General features: G+C 35.9%; 1 protein-coding gene across 1 annotated transcript in view; it reads right to left on the reverse strand.

Annotated features, from left to right (window-relative positions):
* Nucleotides 1–562: 562 nt before the first annotated feature.
* Nucleotides 563–19008, reverse strand: part of LOC100891802 (titin) — a 36462-nt gene continuing 18016 nt past the window's right edge. Inside the window, exons 11-29 of the mRNA XM_030973973.1 lie at nucleotides 18156–18581; nucleotides 16390–16424; nucleotides 15844–16005; nucleotides 14965–15033; nucleotides 13586–13639; nucleotides 12981–13121; nucleotides 11106–11215; nucleotides 10338–10576; nucleotides 9491–9601; nucleotides 8497–8962; nucleotides 7883–7979; nucleotides 7429–7572; nucleotides 6883–7067; nucleotides 6127–6223; nucleotides 5831–5958; nucleotides 5016–5108; nucleotides 4579–4664; nucleotides 3811–3997; nucleotides 563–3425 (exon numbers count right to left, since the gene is read on the reverse strand). Of these exons, the coding sequence (XP_030829833.1) occupies nucleotides 3294–3425; nucleotides 3811–3997; nucleotides 4579–4664; nucleotides 5016–5108; nucleotides 5831–5958; nucleotides 6127–6223; nucleotides 6883–7067; nucleotides 7429–7572; nucleotides 7883–7979; nucleotides 8497–8962; nucleotides 9491–9601; nucleotides 10338–10576; nucleotides 11106–11215; nucleotides 12981–13121; nucleotides 13586–13639; nucleotides 14965–15033; nucleotides 15844–16005; nucleotides 16390–16424; nucleotides 18156–18581 (2962 nt within the window). The 3' untranslated portion in view covers nucleotides 563–3293. The remainder of the gene's footprint in view (nucleotides 3426–3810; nucleotides 3998–4578; nucleotides 4665–5015; nucleotides 5109–5830; nucleotides 5959–6126; nucleotides 6224–6882; nucleotides 7068–7428; nucleotides 7573–7882; nucleotides 7980–8496; nucleotides 8963–9490; nucleotides 9602–10337; nucleotides 10577–11105; nucleotides 11216–12980; nucleotides 13122–13585; nucleotides 13640–14964; nucleotides 15034–15843; nucleotides 16006–16389; nucleotides 16425–18155; nucleotides 18582–19008) is intronic.

The following is a 19008-nucleotide window of genomic DNA, read 5'->3' on the forward strand; positions in this document are numbered from 1 at the left end:
ATAATCCCATCAGGATTGGGTTTTTCCTCTTTAGAAGATGTAATTTTTCGCACTGCGACCTCACAAATCTTAAAAAATTTCCTCGCTTGCAAATGAATTTTCAGACCATCACACCCAACTGGAAAGTATGATGCTCAAGCGATATCTTATATGATGTATAAAGAGAAACAAATATTGAAATCATCCCCGATAATGTAATTACATTATAGGGGTATATAAACCAAGGTCTCAAGAATTGTGTATTTTCGCTTTGAGATTTCCCTTTGAAGGTGCCCTTTTTTCCCCCAGAAAGTGCCCTTTTTTGTTGGTGCCCTCCCACTTTGGAAGTCGCTCCGCCGCCTCTGCGTGTGTGTGTGTGTGTGTGTGTGTGTGTGCGCGTATGTAGAGATAAATATATTATCTGCATCAATGGGTTGCTATATACCTCTACCAATATTCGTATTATATAATTATATGGACACACTCTCTGCAGTTTTCCTAAGCCTCTTGACAACCGGCAACTATAATATATAGTTAGAAGACACATTCTTTTATGATAAATTGACTGCGCAGTACACTGATCTATATGTAAATAACTTTATCTTTTTATTGCTTCATACAATATTCGGCAAACTTATACACTATAGCAAATTAGTTCATCATCAGCATTGCACAATATACATTCGTATTTAATTTAAACTTATACACCTGTATCTCTGTATTATAATGTTAGTATTAATTTCCATAAATATATAATTCCTCACACAAAATGTTTCATTCTTTTCTTTAACTTTGATCATTTTAGTTATTTTTCAGAAGAATTGTTTTGTTTGTTTGATTGGGTTTCAAGGCAATTCAGTCATAATTGACTTTTGCAGTATCTTATGAATCATTAGCAGTATTTTAAGCGTTTTAAATGAATTTTTCGGCTACTGATGGATATTTAGCCCCTGGTGAGATGAGTTTGATAGAAAACGTTGACAGTCAGCTTCTAGATTTAGTGGCTTTTTTTCTGAAGAGTTTTATAGGCCTGTATGCTACCACGCTGAAAATGTAACGTGGTAAATTATAAGAAATTACAAAAGTCTATAAATATTGGAGTAAAAACGTATCTTTCCATTCAAAGCGCCCCCCCCCCCCCCCAGCCTCCCCTCAATATAACACACTAACCATACCTTGCTTAATATATGGCAAGATAAAATATTTATGCACACAATTTTAGACAATATGGTAAAGAGAAAGGTTCAACTTTGCAAGCGAAAACATCATAATCATAAATATGCGATTCGTTGCGGAAAGCTGTTATCTTAAATATCTTCTGGTGTTTTTTTTTTTTTAAAGTAGCCTATTATTTTTGTCACAATCTTGAAGAAACAAAAAAAATCATAAACAAAATCCAGGATATTGCAGATCAAAAGTATGGTTGACGGTAATTTGAACACGTTGGTCATACAAACTAAAAAGCATACAAATAAAGATACTATAGTCCATATGAAGAGTTGATGAATACAGGGAAAGACGACATCAATGATTGAACATTGAGGTAAAATATATACATAATGGTTGATTGCTCGCAGTGAAACATACAAGATTGCTTCATAGACTACACATATTATTACATCGCTCATATAAAATGACAGCTCTTGAAATAAAAATTCAACTCTAGAAACTGCATCATGATCCTATATAAAGTGCCAAGAATATATTTTCTTATTATAAGATTGCACACGCTCATTAACGTCATAGTATGCAATAATAAAAAAAACGAGGAAAAGGAAGATGATAAAGATGTATCACTAAGTTTCAACAGAGAGTTAGAGAGAGAGAGACAGAGAGAGAGAGAGAGAGAGAGAGAGAGAGAGAGAGAGAGAGAGAAAGGGGAGGTAAACAATTAAAGGAAGAACATTGTAATGTAATCACTGATAAAATAGTTTTAGAAGTTCAGTGAAAGGTATTATAAAAGTGGATCAAAATCAAAGAATGAGACAGGCAGAAAAGAAAATAAAAAAAAAGAAATAACCGAGAGTAGATGGCGAAAATATTAAAGAAAAACAGATTGTTATGCATTGAAAATGATTATGGTGTCGAAGAATTCGGACCACTGTCTTTGGACCATTTTACTTCGATATCTGTACAGGTGAACCATTAAACCCTGCTTACGACAAACCTCTACTATTACTACAAAGCTACAAAAGTTTCTTGATTGTCATAGACTAATAGGTATTTACATGTACCAGTCGCAATTATTATGCTGCAGGGTGATTTCTAGAATGCACATCCCACACCCAATAAACAAGCAATTATCATTTGAACAGTGAACAAAAAGTGTCATGCTCTGACACTATATATGTACGGTATATTGAACACGGGTATTAATATATCAAGAGGGGCAACCAAGAACTAACTGGGATGGGAACATTGAGACATGAAGTGGAAAGACACTGCGAAAGTGTACTAGGATGGCAGAAAACAGAGATATATGGAGAAAAAAAATGTTGCAATCAACCTCCGAACCGGGAGGCGATACCTTGATAGTAATATATGCACGAATCATAACACAATGATATATACCCTGAAGATGATATCTAATATAGAGCGTTGGATGGAATGGTAAACTAGTTACTTGCTTCAATATAATCAGGCTGATTCTTACAATAATATAACAATGTAAATATCCATTGACCCTTTTTTACAAAAAAGGGTGTGGATTAACGCTACGATCTTAGACTAATAACCGTGTTGGTATCGTCTTAAACGGGGACTTCAACTTCATATATATTTTATTTTCATTTACTCTTTTGAATGTAAAAATGTGGAAATCCACTATGTGGGGAGTCATATTAAGGATCACTTCCTTTCTGGAGTGGAAATATATGATAAACATGGAATCCACTCTAAAAAGAGTGATTCATCCACTCCTTTGGAGTGAATTCAACTATACTTTTGAGGGGAAGTAATCCATAATAATTATGACACCTCAAAGAGTGGAATTTTCACTCCTCTACGTTCAATATTGGTCAACTGACCAATCTCTTAAACTCTTTTCTATACTCGAGTATCAAAAGAAATATTCTCCACAGGAGAGTGTAATATAGGATGACTATCATCGATGAGAAGCACGTTCATTGGTGCAAGTTATCAGCAGGTACATCCATTCAAAAAGAAGTGACCATATTTTTAATTCAATTGTTTCAATCTTTGGTCCTATATTTTGTTTTGTTAAGGTACACCCCCTCCCCTTCCTCATCCCCTCTTCTCTTTACTGCATCATGATTAGGTGCGCTTGAGGTCAAAGGTCTTTCAATAGGGTATCCTCACAGGTCCTTGGTAGCGTAGAGAGGATCGGAAATGATGCTTTCATGCAGGTCGATGAAGAGAGGGATGTAAGTCAAGAAGTCCAGGAAGTCTACTGTTCCTTTGCCTTCTCGGGTAAACTTCTCCATCACCTGAGAACAATGATTACACCAATAGAGAGGAATTTTATCAAACAATTATTCACTTTAGACTTCCACTTGACCTATTCCTACATTGTTTCAGATATCTTTTTAGAAAGGTACAGGTAAATGATATTCTATAAGTTGAACAATTGACGTTTCTTTGAGATTTCGAGGCTGCAATCCTCCTCATGATAAACTGTGTCATGGTGTTGTACTACATCTATGCATCAGTTTTAAAAAAGGAAACATCTGGCTATATTTTATTTATTTATTGATTTATTCGGTTTAAAACATCAACACGTAAAGTTCAGGACTCATAATGGTTGATTTACAATGAAATTGAATAGTGTAAACAAAATTGAACCAAAATATGAAATTTGATTTCCACACTTACCAGGTCGGCATGCTCCCTTCGAAGGCCTCCTGCCTCTAGCTCTACCTGCAAGTTCCTGACGGGGACTTCCCCGGGGAAACCGTGCTCGTCCTCGTCCTCCAGCAGATAGAACAGCTCCTTGGCTCGATCCATCTTCACATCCAGGGCCTCGAAGTTGATCTTGTTGATGAGTTTCTTTATAAAAGGGCTACAGATGATAAGGAAGGAGGCAATGTTAGGATTTTTTAAGAATACCTGCATAAAATTACGCATATTTAAAACATGCCAGTCGTCCTTATGTCTTATTTTGGACTCAAACAAGTGAAATAAATTTATGAAAATGCATGATTTGTTTCTTTTTAAAAGTGAGCGGTTTTGAAGTGTCTTTCATCTAGTGATAAACTTTTGATACTTGTATAAAACAGGTGTTCAACTTGATATCAATATATCACTAAAAAGCACAAAAGGGCGTTTTGTGCTTGCAAATCACATGTCATACCACTTCATGCCACGTGTGTATACTAGACGAAAAAAAAAATTAAAGTGCGCGGAGGTGGAACATGGGGGGAATAATTAATATTGTGTTAAAAATGGTTGAAATATAACGTAAACGTTATTTAAAAAAGAAATGAGAAGGGACGAGTAATAAACATTAAAGAAATACAAAAACGAGAGTTGAAATTTTCGAAGTAGTGGGGGAAAAAAGGGGGGGGAATCGTTCTTTAAAATTAGAATGACCAGAAAATAATCGAGAAAAAAAAACAGAAGATAAAATAAAACTTAACTTACTCCAGTTTTGATATTTTCTCAGACAAGGCTGCAACAATGGTGAAGAGCTTGAAATCGATCCGACGCCGCTGAGGTAAATCAAGAACCTAAAACAGAACACAAATTAATCAATTCTTAACAATTTTAAGCAGAAATAAAAGGGATTTTTTTTTTAAACATAGTTTTAACTCGTTACGGAAGTCTCCCTGCCTGCACACATGACATAGCTCTATGCAGTCTTCTAGTTTGACCCCATAAGCTACATTTCATCTCTTTCATAAACATATTTGGTTGCCGTTTCCAACGGTCATTGTTAAATACTATACGCTATATTGTAAAAAGAATTCACTTTAAAACTGATCAGGTCATTTACGCTATTGTAAAGGTCACAGAATTATAACCGAAGAATTGGGAATAAATATGTACCCGTAATAGGATTATTTAAATGTAATACTCACATGATACACATATTGACATTCTTTTTCTGATATCAAGTGGCTGTTGACTTTTTGCAGTAGACCTTCCATGTTCGTCGTCTCGATTTCGTATGGCTGTTGGAAAGAAAAAATGAAGATATGAAAGGAAAAGAAAAAGTGTGAAGGTAGTTTTTATACAGGGTATTTCGCAAAATATTGTTTCTCTTGAACCTGTGGCATTTACTGGAAATAATGTGAATATCCTATTTGCAATCCCTCATGATAGATGATGTCATGCAGTGATTAGTATACCTCTCTTACGCTTCATTAAGTATCCGACCCTAAGATGTGAAATTTTATCCGAAATTTTATTTTCATAACTCAGCATTCTTATGATATTATCTTTATCAAACATTGCAAAACAGTAACAATCTTTCGTTTTAGGCAGGTCAGGCAGCAGAATCTTAAAAAATAACAAATAATGATAATAATTCATGATGGACAAAAAGGAGAGCATACGTTAAAGAGAAAAGAAGTGTGCGAAAGAGAGAGACTGAAAAAGACACGATGAAAGAGATCACACAAGTTATGTGTGTGGGTGTGCTTGGGTGCGCGTGACTGTGCAACAGGTGGAAGCGAGACGAGAGACGATATATATATATATATATATATATATATGTGATATTGGACAGGATGAAAAATAACATGTGTGAGAGAAAAACGGATTAAACGAGAGCTTTGTTTATATTATTATATATAACAGAGAGAATGTGACTGAAGATGAAATAGAGAGCAAGAAGAGAGACTCGGGGAATAATTAAAAGGGGAGAGAGAGGGGAGAAAGAGTTTGTTCCTACCTCTTCTTGGTTCATCATATTAAAGAGAGTACTTTGTTTCCTTCTAAACTCTGGTTTAGATGCCATCCGTTCAGATGATTCGTTCTCTTTCATCTTCGTCTCCAGTTCTTCCAACATCTTCGTCTCACCTGCGCAGCAAAAGAACAAAAGTCAAAGTCAAACGCGGCAAAGAACTTTGCAACACCTCAAAGGGCAAGCATTTTAAAAGCTAAATTAAATCAATGTTAAAAATCACTTGACTTTCCTATTAAAAGCTAATTTAAAACAATGTTTCTGATTGGCTGATAGTATCCTACCTTCTCGTTCTTTGATTTGTTTGTTCGCTGCTTCCAATCTCTCCTCTGTGATCTGTTTGCTGACTGAGAGTCGGCAAACCTCGGCATCAGTCTCGGCCTGTCAAAATAACCATCATCATACAATTTGTAAAATTGAAAAAGAAAATATTGCAATTGCACAACTGAACTTCAAGAAGTATTCTTCTTCCAATAAATATTCCTCTTCCAATAAATATTCCTAAACTTAACTTCAGAAATGCTTAGAATGCATTAGTAAGTGATGTTAAACAAGTTTTTAGTATCTATCAACAGTTAGGAACTGCATACTCCTCACTGTTCGTAATCATGGAGAGTGAAAAGACGCACGTAGGTGTATTTCTCATGGAAGTGTTCTCATTCTACTACTTCTCCTCATTATTTTTTTCCTTCTTCTTTTCCTTATCCTCCTTTATTTTTATTTTTTCTTCTTCTTTGTCCTTTTTCTCCTTGTTCTCCTCCTTCCTCTTCTCTTCTTTTTCTTCTTCATCTCTTCTTCCTCTTCTTCTTCTTCTTCTTCTTCTTCTTCTTCTTCTTCTTCTTCTTCTTCTTCTTCTTCTTCTTCTTCTCCTCCTCCTTCTTCTCCTCATCTTCATCTTCATCTTCTTCTTCTTCTTCTTCTTCTTCTTCTTCTTCTTCTTCTTCTTCATCTTCTTCTTCTTCTTCTTCTTCTACTTCTTCTTCTTCTACTCCTCCTCCTTCTTCTCCTTCAAAGGAGCAATTCATCATAAGTCCCCTTACCATAGCGACCTGTTTGTCCGTCATTCGGCTCAGAACCCACTGGTCGGTCCCATTTTTCAGGACAGGAAACTTGAAACCGCCGGTTATAACCGGTTCTGACGGCTTTGATGACGACGATGATGATGGTGGCGATGATGTGTCTGCTTCGCCAATTATCACGCTCTTTGGTTCCGATGTCTTGGAGTCTGTAGGAAAATAAAAGTTAATTTAGCCTTGATTTATAAAAGACTGACCAAACTGTCAATTTCGGATTAGTTTTCAACCTTCCAGCAAATAGGCTGAAGCGTCAAATGTTCCAGTTAAGTAAGCAAAAATAAGTAAAAATGAGCAAAAGGAACGAGAAGTTAAAGAACGTCACGGTGCCTTTATTCTAAAGTATTTCTTCGACATAAAGCATTCTTGACGTTCAGGTTGAAGCATAGAACCTATGATGTGAAATATATTTCAAGCAAACGTAACGATCACTGTTACTGCTTATTTTGCGCCGGGGCACTACATTCATTCCTAAACATCACAACCAATAAAGAGCTTTCCCTTTTGTAATACCTTTGTCTTTCTTCTTCTTCTTTGACTTTTTGTCCTTCTTCTTCTTTGCCTCAGCTGCTGCTGCAGCATCCGGGTCCCAGTCGAAACGGAATATCTCGAGGAACTCGGTCCGTGCGATGTCTGCGATCGCCTTATCACGATAAGCTGTAACAAAATCGTTAAAAAAAAGGTCAATTAATACTTCAAAAATGATACAAGAACTAAACAAGACTAAAAGTACTGCTTACTTTCAGTCAGTATGAGCTCTAGGGTTAAGACCATGGTGGAAATTCTGCCAAATCAATAACGACCCACCCCAGCCCCACCCCAATAATTTCCATTTACAATTCCTTTTCAAAAATCTGAAATATTTGGAAAAATGTAATGAGTAGGTGAGGAAACAAAACACTACGGTTTACTATCGTCCTGCGTATGTCAATAAAACATCTACATTGGTGAAATTCTCTGATCTTACCTCCTAACTGGACAACTTTCTCCTTCAAACTGGATACTTTTTGCGCTTGCCTCTCTAACAAAAAGCGGCTCTTGTCCAGTTTTTCTTCTACGTCAAACTAAGAAAATAAAGAAAAAACAGAAATAAGAATGGTGAGTAGATAATTGAACTGAAATGATATTAAATGGTTGCCATTTTTTCTGTAAAGACTGAACTAAAACCACTGAGATTCAAAACAAAATCAATACAAATCCCTAAACAGAGTCAAGCGAAGAAGTTGACGGAATGTTATATAGGAGCTCTATTTGAAAGATCGTTTGATGTCCTTTCATCTCGATTTTAAAATACAAGATTTCTTTAGGGGGAACAAATAGCTCGTCATAATACACGATCTATCATTGCAACTCGATATGACAGGTAATAAGTATTTTTTTAAAGAAAATTTAGTATAACTTTTTGGTGTGTTTTGTAGTTTCTATGTTTTGAAATGAAACCATTGGTAATGATAGAAATAATGTTTGGTATCCTTCCTGACACCTCCTTTTCTGGTTTATGAACCTGTAAAATATTGCAGATGATACAAAATTACGATTGAAAATGCAAATATAAACAATAACATAATTAAGTCCACGTACTTTGTCTTGAATTCCATACGATGCAATCTTCGCCCGCAACATTCTTTCCGGGTTGTCGCTGGAGGCGCTGTCTGCTCTGCCGCTATCAACGTCGGAATCTTTCCCACCGCCTTTACCGCCATCATTCTCGGCATCGTCCGCCGACAGCTTCATCGGACTGACATAATCGTCTTCATTGACCTCCATGGGCGTGTTTTTAAAGGTGGCATTGAACTCTTCTAAGTCACTTTTGAACTCGAGATTGACCTCACTTGACCTCACTATTGCACTTCCGTATCCGGATGATTGTTCTGTCATTATTGATCCCGTCTCGGATTGATCATCGGCATCGTGGTCACCGACTGCCTTGTCCTTCGCCGTCGTCGTCGTGTTCATCCACTGTCGTAACGTACGGTCTTCGACGTTGACCCCTGTACTTCGAAGATGGGTGTTGAAGATTCGCTGGTAATGGGGCACCCGTTCTTTGCTGAAGGGGTAGCAACATAATAGCACTTCAAAATTATGTGGCCTAATTATTATTTTTCTATTCATCTGAACGTGTTAAAGTCTCTCAAATTTGATTATATAGATTTAACAATACTTCTAAAGATCATAATGACGTAATGGATAAATTCCATCAAATAAAATTTGTCTTCAGAATGCGATCATAACAAAGTACTGAAGGTTATATCAATGAGGTATATAAATTAATGTACAGTTCATAAACGTATACTGTAATTGCACTTGAGTTGTTGATGCCAACGTTTAGAATAAAAAAGAAGCAGATGTAAGCAAAAAATAGTAATTCTCCCACTAGACCTACCAAATCTATTTAGGTTTCTATCTTACTAAAAAGTTGTTAGCTTGCTAAAGAATTAAATTACATTAATCTCTTCCTTAAACATCTTTTCTGTTTCAATCATGAGATGCTCTTTGCTGTTTCATTTTACAAACACTCGACAATGAATATAAATTAAACATAGATAAGATTGATGTTCAGAACAGTGGTACTTACTGGACGATGCAGTACTTGGCAAGATAGTCGAGCGGATCTCTAACGGCTGGGTCTGGGCTGCTAGGTGGATTGCCGCTTGCCTCAACCTTCCGCCATTTTTTCTTCTTAGGTCTACAAAAATTCAGAAGGAAATAGTGAGTTGGACTGATTTAAAGTGTATCTTCACTACTTTAAGCATGATAAGTGATACAATCAAATCGAATCCGGGAATTCGTTGAGCGCCAATATCCTGTTGCCTTATGCCGTCCATGGTTAACTTAGGAAAGACTGGGCTAATGGCACATATACACACATATCAGATCATACGGTATATACGTCATCAATAGTCTGAAAAATTCTCTTCTGACTACGTACACTGTAGCTACTTCTGATGTATAATCGTGTATATTTAATAAGGTGTGACCTTAACTCCTGAAGAAAAAGATACATTATAGATAACAGTAAAAAAAAACCCTGATGATTGCGGTAAATTTTTGAAAGTAGCTTCTATAACACTGTAAGACAATCTATTCATTATGATTAGTTAATTATAATTATATATTCGTCTTCAAAGCTGCTTGAGATCAATGCTGTGCATCATAATAATACAGCATATCATACAGTCAGAAATTCGACCGACATACATAACAACAACACCGTTTGGCAATAGCGAATAGATGATTCAAAGGACTCGTTCAATATTTTGCATGACATTTTTAGTTACTTGTGCGACGATGAATATATTTTCTACAATGTCTTGAAACAATAATTAACTAACTGAAATTACAAATAATAACGTAATTTTGATGAATCATTCACCAATAAAAATTCAAGATAATAAAATAACTAATAAAAGCATGATAATTACTTGTATTCGGGTCGCCTCCTCCACATAATGGCCTCTGGTTGCTGGGGCACCGGCATGGGTTGTTTCCGAGGCTCGGGAACGGGTTCTTCGGCTGGTTTCGGGGCTGGTACGGGAACGGCGATTTCGGGAAGCGGCGGGAATTGTGCTTCTACTTTGCGAGCTACCGGGAACATAGGCACTTCGATGTCCGTAAGCCTCGGCCCTGTGTCCGGCAATACCCACTCGTCTGATGGTGGCGGCTGGTTGGATAAAAGAGTTGATAGGTAATTTAGTCTGGAATAATCTTCAATACATTCAGAAATTCTGAAACAATTTTGTTTTTATCAGATTTTATTTTCCCAAGTTCGTAACTCATCCAAAATATATAAACAAATACAATAACGATTGTATGACAGTTCAAAATGAAACGAATCTTAAAGCCTTTCCTTCCGAACCAGAGTGAATTTCTGAATATAAGGATGATCTTAAGTAATTTTTCACTTTAATAATTTGGAGAAAAAAGATCGTACGAGATTTCAAGAAAAATAGCCGCTCTATATTTGTTTTAAGGTGATACATATTCATCTTATATTAAAGATAGCTTTTATATCAATCATTCCAAGCGCGCATCAAAAGGTGAAGCTTATAAACAAATTGAGCTGAACAATATATGATTATTAAAAATCTTAAATGTTGAATTATATTTATAAGGAGAAACACAGTGAACGTCTTTCGAGGTTGGAAACAGAAAAGGACATCGAGAATGGCAGTGAATAAAGGATAACTTACCCTGACTGGCATAGGCGCGGCCACTCCGAGGGGTTTACTCTCTTTCCTCACCCTCTTTGGAACTTTGGCTCGTCGGGTCTTCTTCGGAGGATTGCCCTTCGCTTTAGGCTCTGCAGAAGAAGAAAATATAACTCATAACACTTGGACTGACTGAATTTTATACCACTTCTTAATCAAATCTGGTTGTGTGCACCTTCTTCTTATTCCTTCTCATGCAGCCGAACTTTTGTAATCCTAATATCCCTGTCATACAACGAGACCGAAATAATAGACAGACACCAGAGCGAACACCAACAAAAATAATTGCCTTGAACGGCCAAGACGATTTGAAATCGGAGTGGAGTCGGTTTGGATGTAAGGCTTGGCTACTCTTGTTTAACTTCAAACCCAAGCAAAGTCATAGCTTAAATCTTTAGCTTAGGTGTTCAACCACAGCTTACCGCCAATATAATAACTTTTGTTTCATACTAAACGACTTATATATTTCTTGGCCGTTTGAACCTCCATCCTCCTATCTCTATGTTCCAATCGGATTGTCTTTCACGATAATATTAATGCTCTTCTCACTTCACAATTTGCACAATGCTGATTAGCAATTCCATTTTCCATGTCAATTTTCGAGCTAAAATCCTGTTCATGACAAATTGCTTTGAATTATTAAATTATCTAAAACAGATTGCGGAATGATTTTCCAGGTTAGAAGTATCCGTGCATATGGATAACATATTTTTGAGCCACTATCAAGATAAGTATGAGGTAGAAACATACATGCAACACTGACTTGATTACAGATTCGCTTATTCACGATGGCAATCCAGTGATTTTGTGCACTTATTGGGCTACTAAAACGACATGTAAAGTGACAAAAAGGAGTCCTTAGCAGCTGAATGAGATTTGTAGAAACCCTAACAAAGCTTTTCTCATTTAATACCGGCACCCACGGGAATCCATACAACTCTGCTTCTATTTCTGAAAGAAGATCTGTTCGGTCACATCCTTCATTAAACATCGAAGCCGCTATAGACTAAATTACTCTATCATGGTTGTAATATCATGCAGAGACTCTTTATAATACATAACGAATACATTGAAGAAAACCAGCGCCTCTTTGTCTTAGTGCTTTCTTTCATTAGATCCCTTTGATTGTACTGATTGGCCAGCGTAGAGGATTAAGTCAACTAATCTCTTCTCCCGGTTCATGCTCGCTCTGCCGTGTCCTTCTACTGTGAAAGGAAAGAGTGCTTCTCTTGTAACCATGGAAACGTGGATTTTCTGGTGGATGAGCTCCTTTGAGCTAAAGCCAATCCGATTTGTTTTCTACCACAGGTTCTTGATGCTATACTTGAAATATATCAACTCTTTCTTTCTCTCTCCCTCTCTCTCTCTCTTTATTTGTTTTGTTTGGGGGATTGGCGGCTTTGTTTGAACAACTTAGCACTTCAGATTTTCTATACTCAATATCTTCACAGCTACTAATAATTATGTCAATAAGAAATTATATTTACTGATCACCTTCACTGCATTTCAGAACTTCTCTTTTTAAACCCATGCTCGATTTACCGATATATAAAACATAATTTGTACCTACACTATATGTTCAAAAGAGTAATAGCTTTCCAAGTTCTTGGCCCATTGAATGCTTTATGATTTTAAAATAGTCATATTTCATAACTTATCTAAAGCAAATTTGTTGCTTGGATCATCTTTAAAAATGTTTGTTACGAGTACTTTACACATAATTATCATTATTTTATTATTTACAAATCTAGCTTAAATATGCATATCAGTTCTATATAAATGCCAGAGATAGTTCATCTACACATGGATATATTTCCCTCACCAAGATGAAGTAAAAAAGTATGTAAAAGTATGTACCTTTGTCTTTGGATTGAAGGGAGAGAGGCTTAACTTGTTCCGGTTCAGAGGCAGGAACACCTTTCTGTATGGGTTCAACAGGTGGGTCAGGAATAGGCGGTGGGAGGGGGTCTTGTTTCGGTGGAGGTGCTGGATCTTTTTCTGTAGAAAGAAAAAAAATAATCATAGTTGATATACTTAGATAATCCTTTATTCTTTCTTATGGTTTTCTGTTAGAAACTGTTATTAAGAAAATTGTGTCCAGTGATTTGACCACGTGACAATTGCTTTAGTTGCCTTGGTTTTATTTCAGAGTCTATTCGACATTATTTTTCCTCGTTCGGAATACCGAATACACACTAAAAAAAAAAAAAAAAAAAAAAAACGAGACGCTTTGTCAGCCACATTGGCGTGAAGTGATTTGACCTACCTTGGTCCAATTATAATTATAGTAATACAACAGCAGTCAAATATAACCAGCAACATAACCAGAGATAAGAGAACGTGTGTAAACACGATAAATATATTGATGTTTTTATTAAACTTCCGGTATCTGCCAGGTGCTGACAACTCTGGCACTTCAATGCAGCAGTGATTTCCAGAAAAAAATCTTGTATTATATTTACCTGGTGACTTATATGGTATAATGGGTATCTTGACATATTCCTTCCTTGATTTTTCTGAAAAGAAAGAAAGATATTGACGATAATATGGTTTAAAGAATCAAATAGCATGTGATCTGACAGTGACATATACCTTGAAGATCATTTGCCAACCCCCCTCCCCCAACCCCCCCCCCCCCCAAAAAAAAAGGGTGTGAAGAAAAGTATAGACATGGGGAGTGATTACACGCCCTTTTACACATCCTTCCAGTTTTATAGCAATGCTCCCCTATAGCAATATAATTCATCTTCAATAACTGGCGCTGCGCTACCCTATACTGTGATCCAATGAATGGTATCTTTTAAAATTTTAAAGCCTGTCTGCTCTAGTTTGGCCATAAGGGATTAGACCCCCATGCGTGGTCACTGACAGGTGGTTATCTCATCAAATCCGCTCTTAATTAACATAAGAAAAAGGGTATCATGGTGGACCAACGAGTACCGCTAAGCCATTGTTAGCTTAGAGGGCGCAAGTAGCTACAAGTAGTGCAGTACCGCGTTTAATGCAAACTTTAATGAAATCATAATTTATTCCTTTCCTTTCCTAGACATTTTAAGACATAGATTACATGATTTAACTAAACAATGGACGACAAGTAATACCAATATCAGTTCCTATTTTACGTGAGAAAATAATTTGAAATTACAAATTTATCTACTTTCAAACGATTAAATTGTTATTTTATCAAATTCAAGTCCATTAGCCACAAAAATATTAGTTTAGTTTAGTAATATTAACCATTGTCACACGCTAGGTTAATATGCAAGGGGATCATGAAGTAAACAAAGGCCTGATGAAAGTATTATCAAATGTATATTTAAATAAAATCGAGGAACATCTGTCAATTAAATCTAATCTACTAGAGGAATTACACCAAAAAAAGCAAAGCTCAAAAGAAATCTCATCTAGTATTAACCACCATCATCCAAATAATGTACAATTAGGATTCAAAAAATTAGTTTCCCTCTTGATATAATGATTAGGCCGTATCTGATTCGTTTTCACACAAATATTTAGCCAATCAAAATTCATCAAAAAATTTACGGATCGGTTACAAATTGTCATCTCAAACTGTAAAAGGTACGAAATAAATGTATTGCATAATAATGAATTCATCGTTTCGCTGTCTGATAAGAATGCTTTACTAAACTAATATTGTATGGTAGCTAAACGTTCACAAAATGATTTTGTTTTCTACTTACCATCAAAACAAACCCCCTTTAAATATTTGTAATATAATGTATGAAGTTTTTGTTAATGAAAACAGCCCGTTACCGTGTTTACGTTCAGTATATAGGTTAGTTTCCAAACTTGAGTTAATCATACACCATACTCGACTCACCTTCCTGATTCTTTTTACTTTTCTTTTTCTGTTTCTGGGGTTTCTTTCTCTCAGGTGGAGGTTTTGTTTCTGGAAGTGTGCGTGAAGTTTCAATCATAAAATACTAATGATTCACAATTCAGAACGGCACCTTCCATTTTGTACCGCAGAAAGTATTGAATTCTTTAACAACATGCACCAGCGAATATACTTAACAATGTATTATATTAAGCGAGATTAGGCGATCTTTCATATCATTGACTGCCCCCCCCCCCCTCCATAAAAGAGATTCTACGATACACTAATACCGCAAAGATCAAAAGATAATTCGAATTTCTTTTAAAGGTAAAGACCAGTTCTGGTCATGTGATTGCATTGTGAAAGAAACGTTGTGAAATCGATCCGAAAGGTTGATCATCTAGCATATAAGTATTGGTGTATATACTGCAATGTTCTGGAATCATCAAAACGATAAGAAATCTGGTAAAGTTACAAGCACTGTCAACAGAAAGATGAGGACTACGCGATATCTATCCAGTCCGGATAGATATGATAATTTAGTCTCCCGGCTAAATTTGCATCATCAAGTATTAGTCCAAACATATTCCTTCACATGATTGATAATAATAGCTTCCACTTCATTTTTAGAGAGGGGGGGGGGGGCATTTCCAAAACTAGTCTATACCTTTAAAAATGAGACAATACATGAGACAAAAAAAAGAAGATATATTTCAATGCAACAGATTATCAATACATCTATGATCATACAAATTCTACATAATTTTAACCTAAATTGAAAATCAAGAACAATAGACAGCAACTCAAAGAATGCCTCGATTAGCATTTTAGAATAATACTCAGTATTTATGAATTTCGGAATTGAAATAAAAATGTCAGTACCTTTCTTTGGCTTCGGCGGAGCAGGGTCTCTTGGCGGCGGTTTCGGAGTGGGTTCTTTCAGAGGAGGTGGTGTCGGCTCCTTTGGTGGAGGGGGGCTGGGTTCGCGTGGGGGAGGTGGAGGCATGGCCACTTTTGGTGGTGGGTTTGGATCCCGTTGAGGTGCTGGAAGAAGAAGTGTCAATCATATTGATATTTTGATATTTTGATTCTGCTGATCTTATGCTGCCATATTTCTCTCTCTCTCTCTCTCTCTCCCACTCTCTCTTTCTCGCTCTTTCTCTCTTCAGAACTAATTCATCACGATCAATTAACTTACAAATACTAGAAAATAGAATATCATAAAAAGGCAAAATATCAACAAAATCATAACTCACAAGGTTGCAAGAAAATAGAACATTTAAAAAAGGGGACTTCAAAAGATCAAGTTGAAAGCCCCTTTTCTAAGCATGGGCACAATTTACAATTATTTTTTTAGGACAAACATACACGGATATCAGTTCTGCCAAACTTCCATGATCGAATAGAGATATAGAACAAATAACTCACCTGCTACTGGTTTCTTTGGAGGCTCTTGTTTCTTACTGCGAAATCAGAACATAAAACACGAAATTAGTTATTGCGATTATGAGAATTCATCTATTCAGAAGGGCCCTAAACTAGTATTTCTTAACATAGAATTGAACGTCATCTCAGCATACATATAGATCTCGTGCAAACTTTACAAAATGATACAGAAGGATCTTCAAGGGAAAGATGTAATAGCTTCTTTTACAAATCGTTATATAATGTGGGTTCAGCTTTCATGTCATGAGATCTGTATATTATCATTAAAGTCGAATTAACTTCTTGTTACTGTTTTTTTAATGAAAGTAGTAATCTATTGAGCATTGAGTATATGCTTGGAAATTCTTTCCATGGGTAGTAGCATACACATTGATACAAAAATATATATGATTAAATATAAGAATGTCGTTATATCCCATATTAAACAATATGATTATATGATTGCAATACATTCAGGCTTGATTTAATAACCTTTACTCCAAGGTATGATTCAGTCACAATAAACCTGGCGAACTTGTGAATTGTATCACTACATGATAAGATTTTACTCTTTTATATCAAGAAATGGGTTTGAAATTGAATTAATCAAAATGGTAAAAATAAGAAACACCTCACACTTGCGAGAATAACAATGATCACACGAATATAGGAATGTGATTGTAAGTGCACAATGGACCAGATAAGCAAGATCACGTGATGTGCAACGTTATAAAAATGGGTGAGCTGAGATTGATAATGTGATCAGGTGACTTTATCATGTGACCACTCTTTAATCTTTTGTAAAGAAGCAGCCCGTTCTTCTTTAAAGCATTAATTGGCAGCAAGAAGCAAAATATTATTTAATTTAGAAGGCATACACAATTAAGCTCCATTACCAAGCATTTTTGTTGTTGTCAGTATTATCACTTTTCCGCTGCTTGTAATGATTTATTGACAAACTAACAGCTCCCAGCTCCTGCAAATCACAGATTTTAATGGGATAACAATAATTTGAAGATATTTTACTATTAACAACCGTGGCTACTCTATAGTTGTCCTATCGGTATTAGTCCCAAATTACATTCCGTTTTAAAAATATGGTCAGGTATTGGTTAAGCATTTTCTAGCAGAAGAGATTCCTTGATGATATATTTTTTTTTTAAACTGTATATTAGATAATATCTTTAAAGGTATCTTTAAAAGAAAGCATATATTGTGTGTCTCCTGCATTTGTTTTTATCTAGTGGAGGGGACTTTTTTCAAAATGCAAATATTTAGTAACATCATTTAAAAACGCAGTTAGAAAATAACATAATTTAGATATAGAGTATGTGAAATACATTTTGTTTGACAGTGAAATAAACACGTCAAAAGATACCGATGAGGTTATGACAAAATGTGATTACAAAATAATAATAGTGCGGAGGCAAAATGTAGGCTTAAAAAAAAGCATGATGATGTTATAATTGTGAATAAATGTTTTATTTTTTCACAGCTACGTGGAAAAAAGAAAACCACATGAGAGGTATTAGATGACATATTAGGAAGGTAATACTGTGACGTTCAATATGAAAGGTTTAATTAGTGAATACACACAAAAAAAAATGAAGCAAAATGTATGATAAAACAAGCAAGGGAAAAGTATATAATGTCGCTTCGGTTATATTTGTATTGCAGGGTTTCCAGTATTAGAAGATATGGGTGGTGTGGGTGCGATGCAGTGCGTGCGTATAGTGCGAGTTGGTAGGTTGTGGATCCATTCTACTCACACTGGCCGAGTTTCCTTCTTCGGTTGCTCCTTCACGATTGGTGTGGGTTTCTCCTTAACAACCGGCTTTGGTTTCTCCTTTACAACCGGCTTTGGTTTCTCCTTTACAACCGGTTTGGGTTTCTCCTTTTCAACCGGTTTGGGTTTTTCCTTCACATGATCCTCTATTGTGATGACAGGTTTCTCTTTTTTAGGAGGTTCTTCCACTTCTTTCTTCGGTTTCTCAACTGGTTTCGGTAGTTCCTTCTTAACCGGTTCAACTTTCTTTGTTACTTCTTTCTTCTGTGGCTTCTGTTTCGGTTCCGGTTGCACTTTTTCTTTTGGAGGTTCTTTAGGTTTGGGGACTTCCTTCGGTTTGGCCAGTTCTTTAATGGGTTTTTCGATAGGTTTTGGTGCGGGTTTTGGTTTCGGTTCTGGCTTGGGCTCGCTTTGTTTAGAATGAAAGTCCAAAACACAGGGATAAGACATAGACCGAAAGAACATGCAGTGATGAATCAAAATAAAAAGTATATTTGGAAAGAAAGAGAATGATTATACTACCTGTATTAATTATCACTAACTCTACACAGGATGAACAATGCTTGTGAAAAATGTTTTGACTGGCAACAAATTCCTCTTTGAGAAACAAGAAATAGACAACGACAAATCAAAAACCTTTTGGGGTGACACGCGATAAGAATTTTTTACAACAACAAAAAAAAGCTTTTAGTGAAGAAAGTAAAACCTTTTCGGCATTTGGGTAACAAATTTGTACAACCTGAAAACTAGAAATAAAATGTAGTTCAACTGACAAATGAAAACAATCACATGAAATGCACGCTTTCAACAGTACTTGTAGCAACATCACGTTTACT

Source organism: Strongylocentrotus purpuratus, unplaced genomic scaffold (assembly GCF_000002235.5).
Source record: "Strongylocentrotus purpuratus isolate Spur 01 unplaced genomic scaffold, Spur_5.0 spur5_scaffold_7, whole genome shotgun sequence".
Classification (NCBI taxonomy): Eukaryota; Metazoa; Echinodermata; class Echinoidea; order Camarodonta; family Strongylocentrotidae; genus Strongylocentrotus; species Strongylocentrotus purpuratus.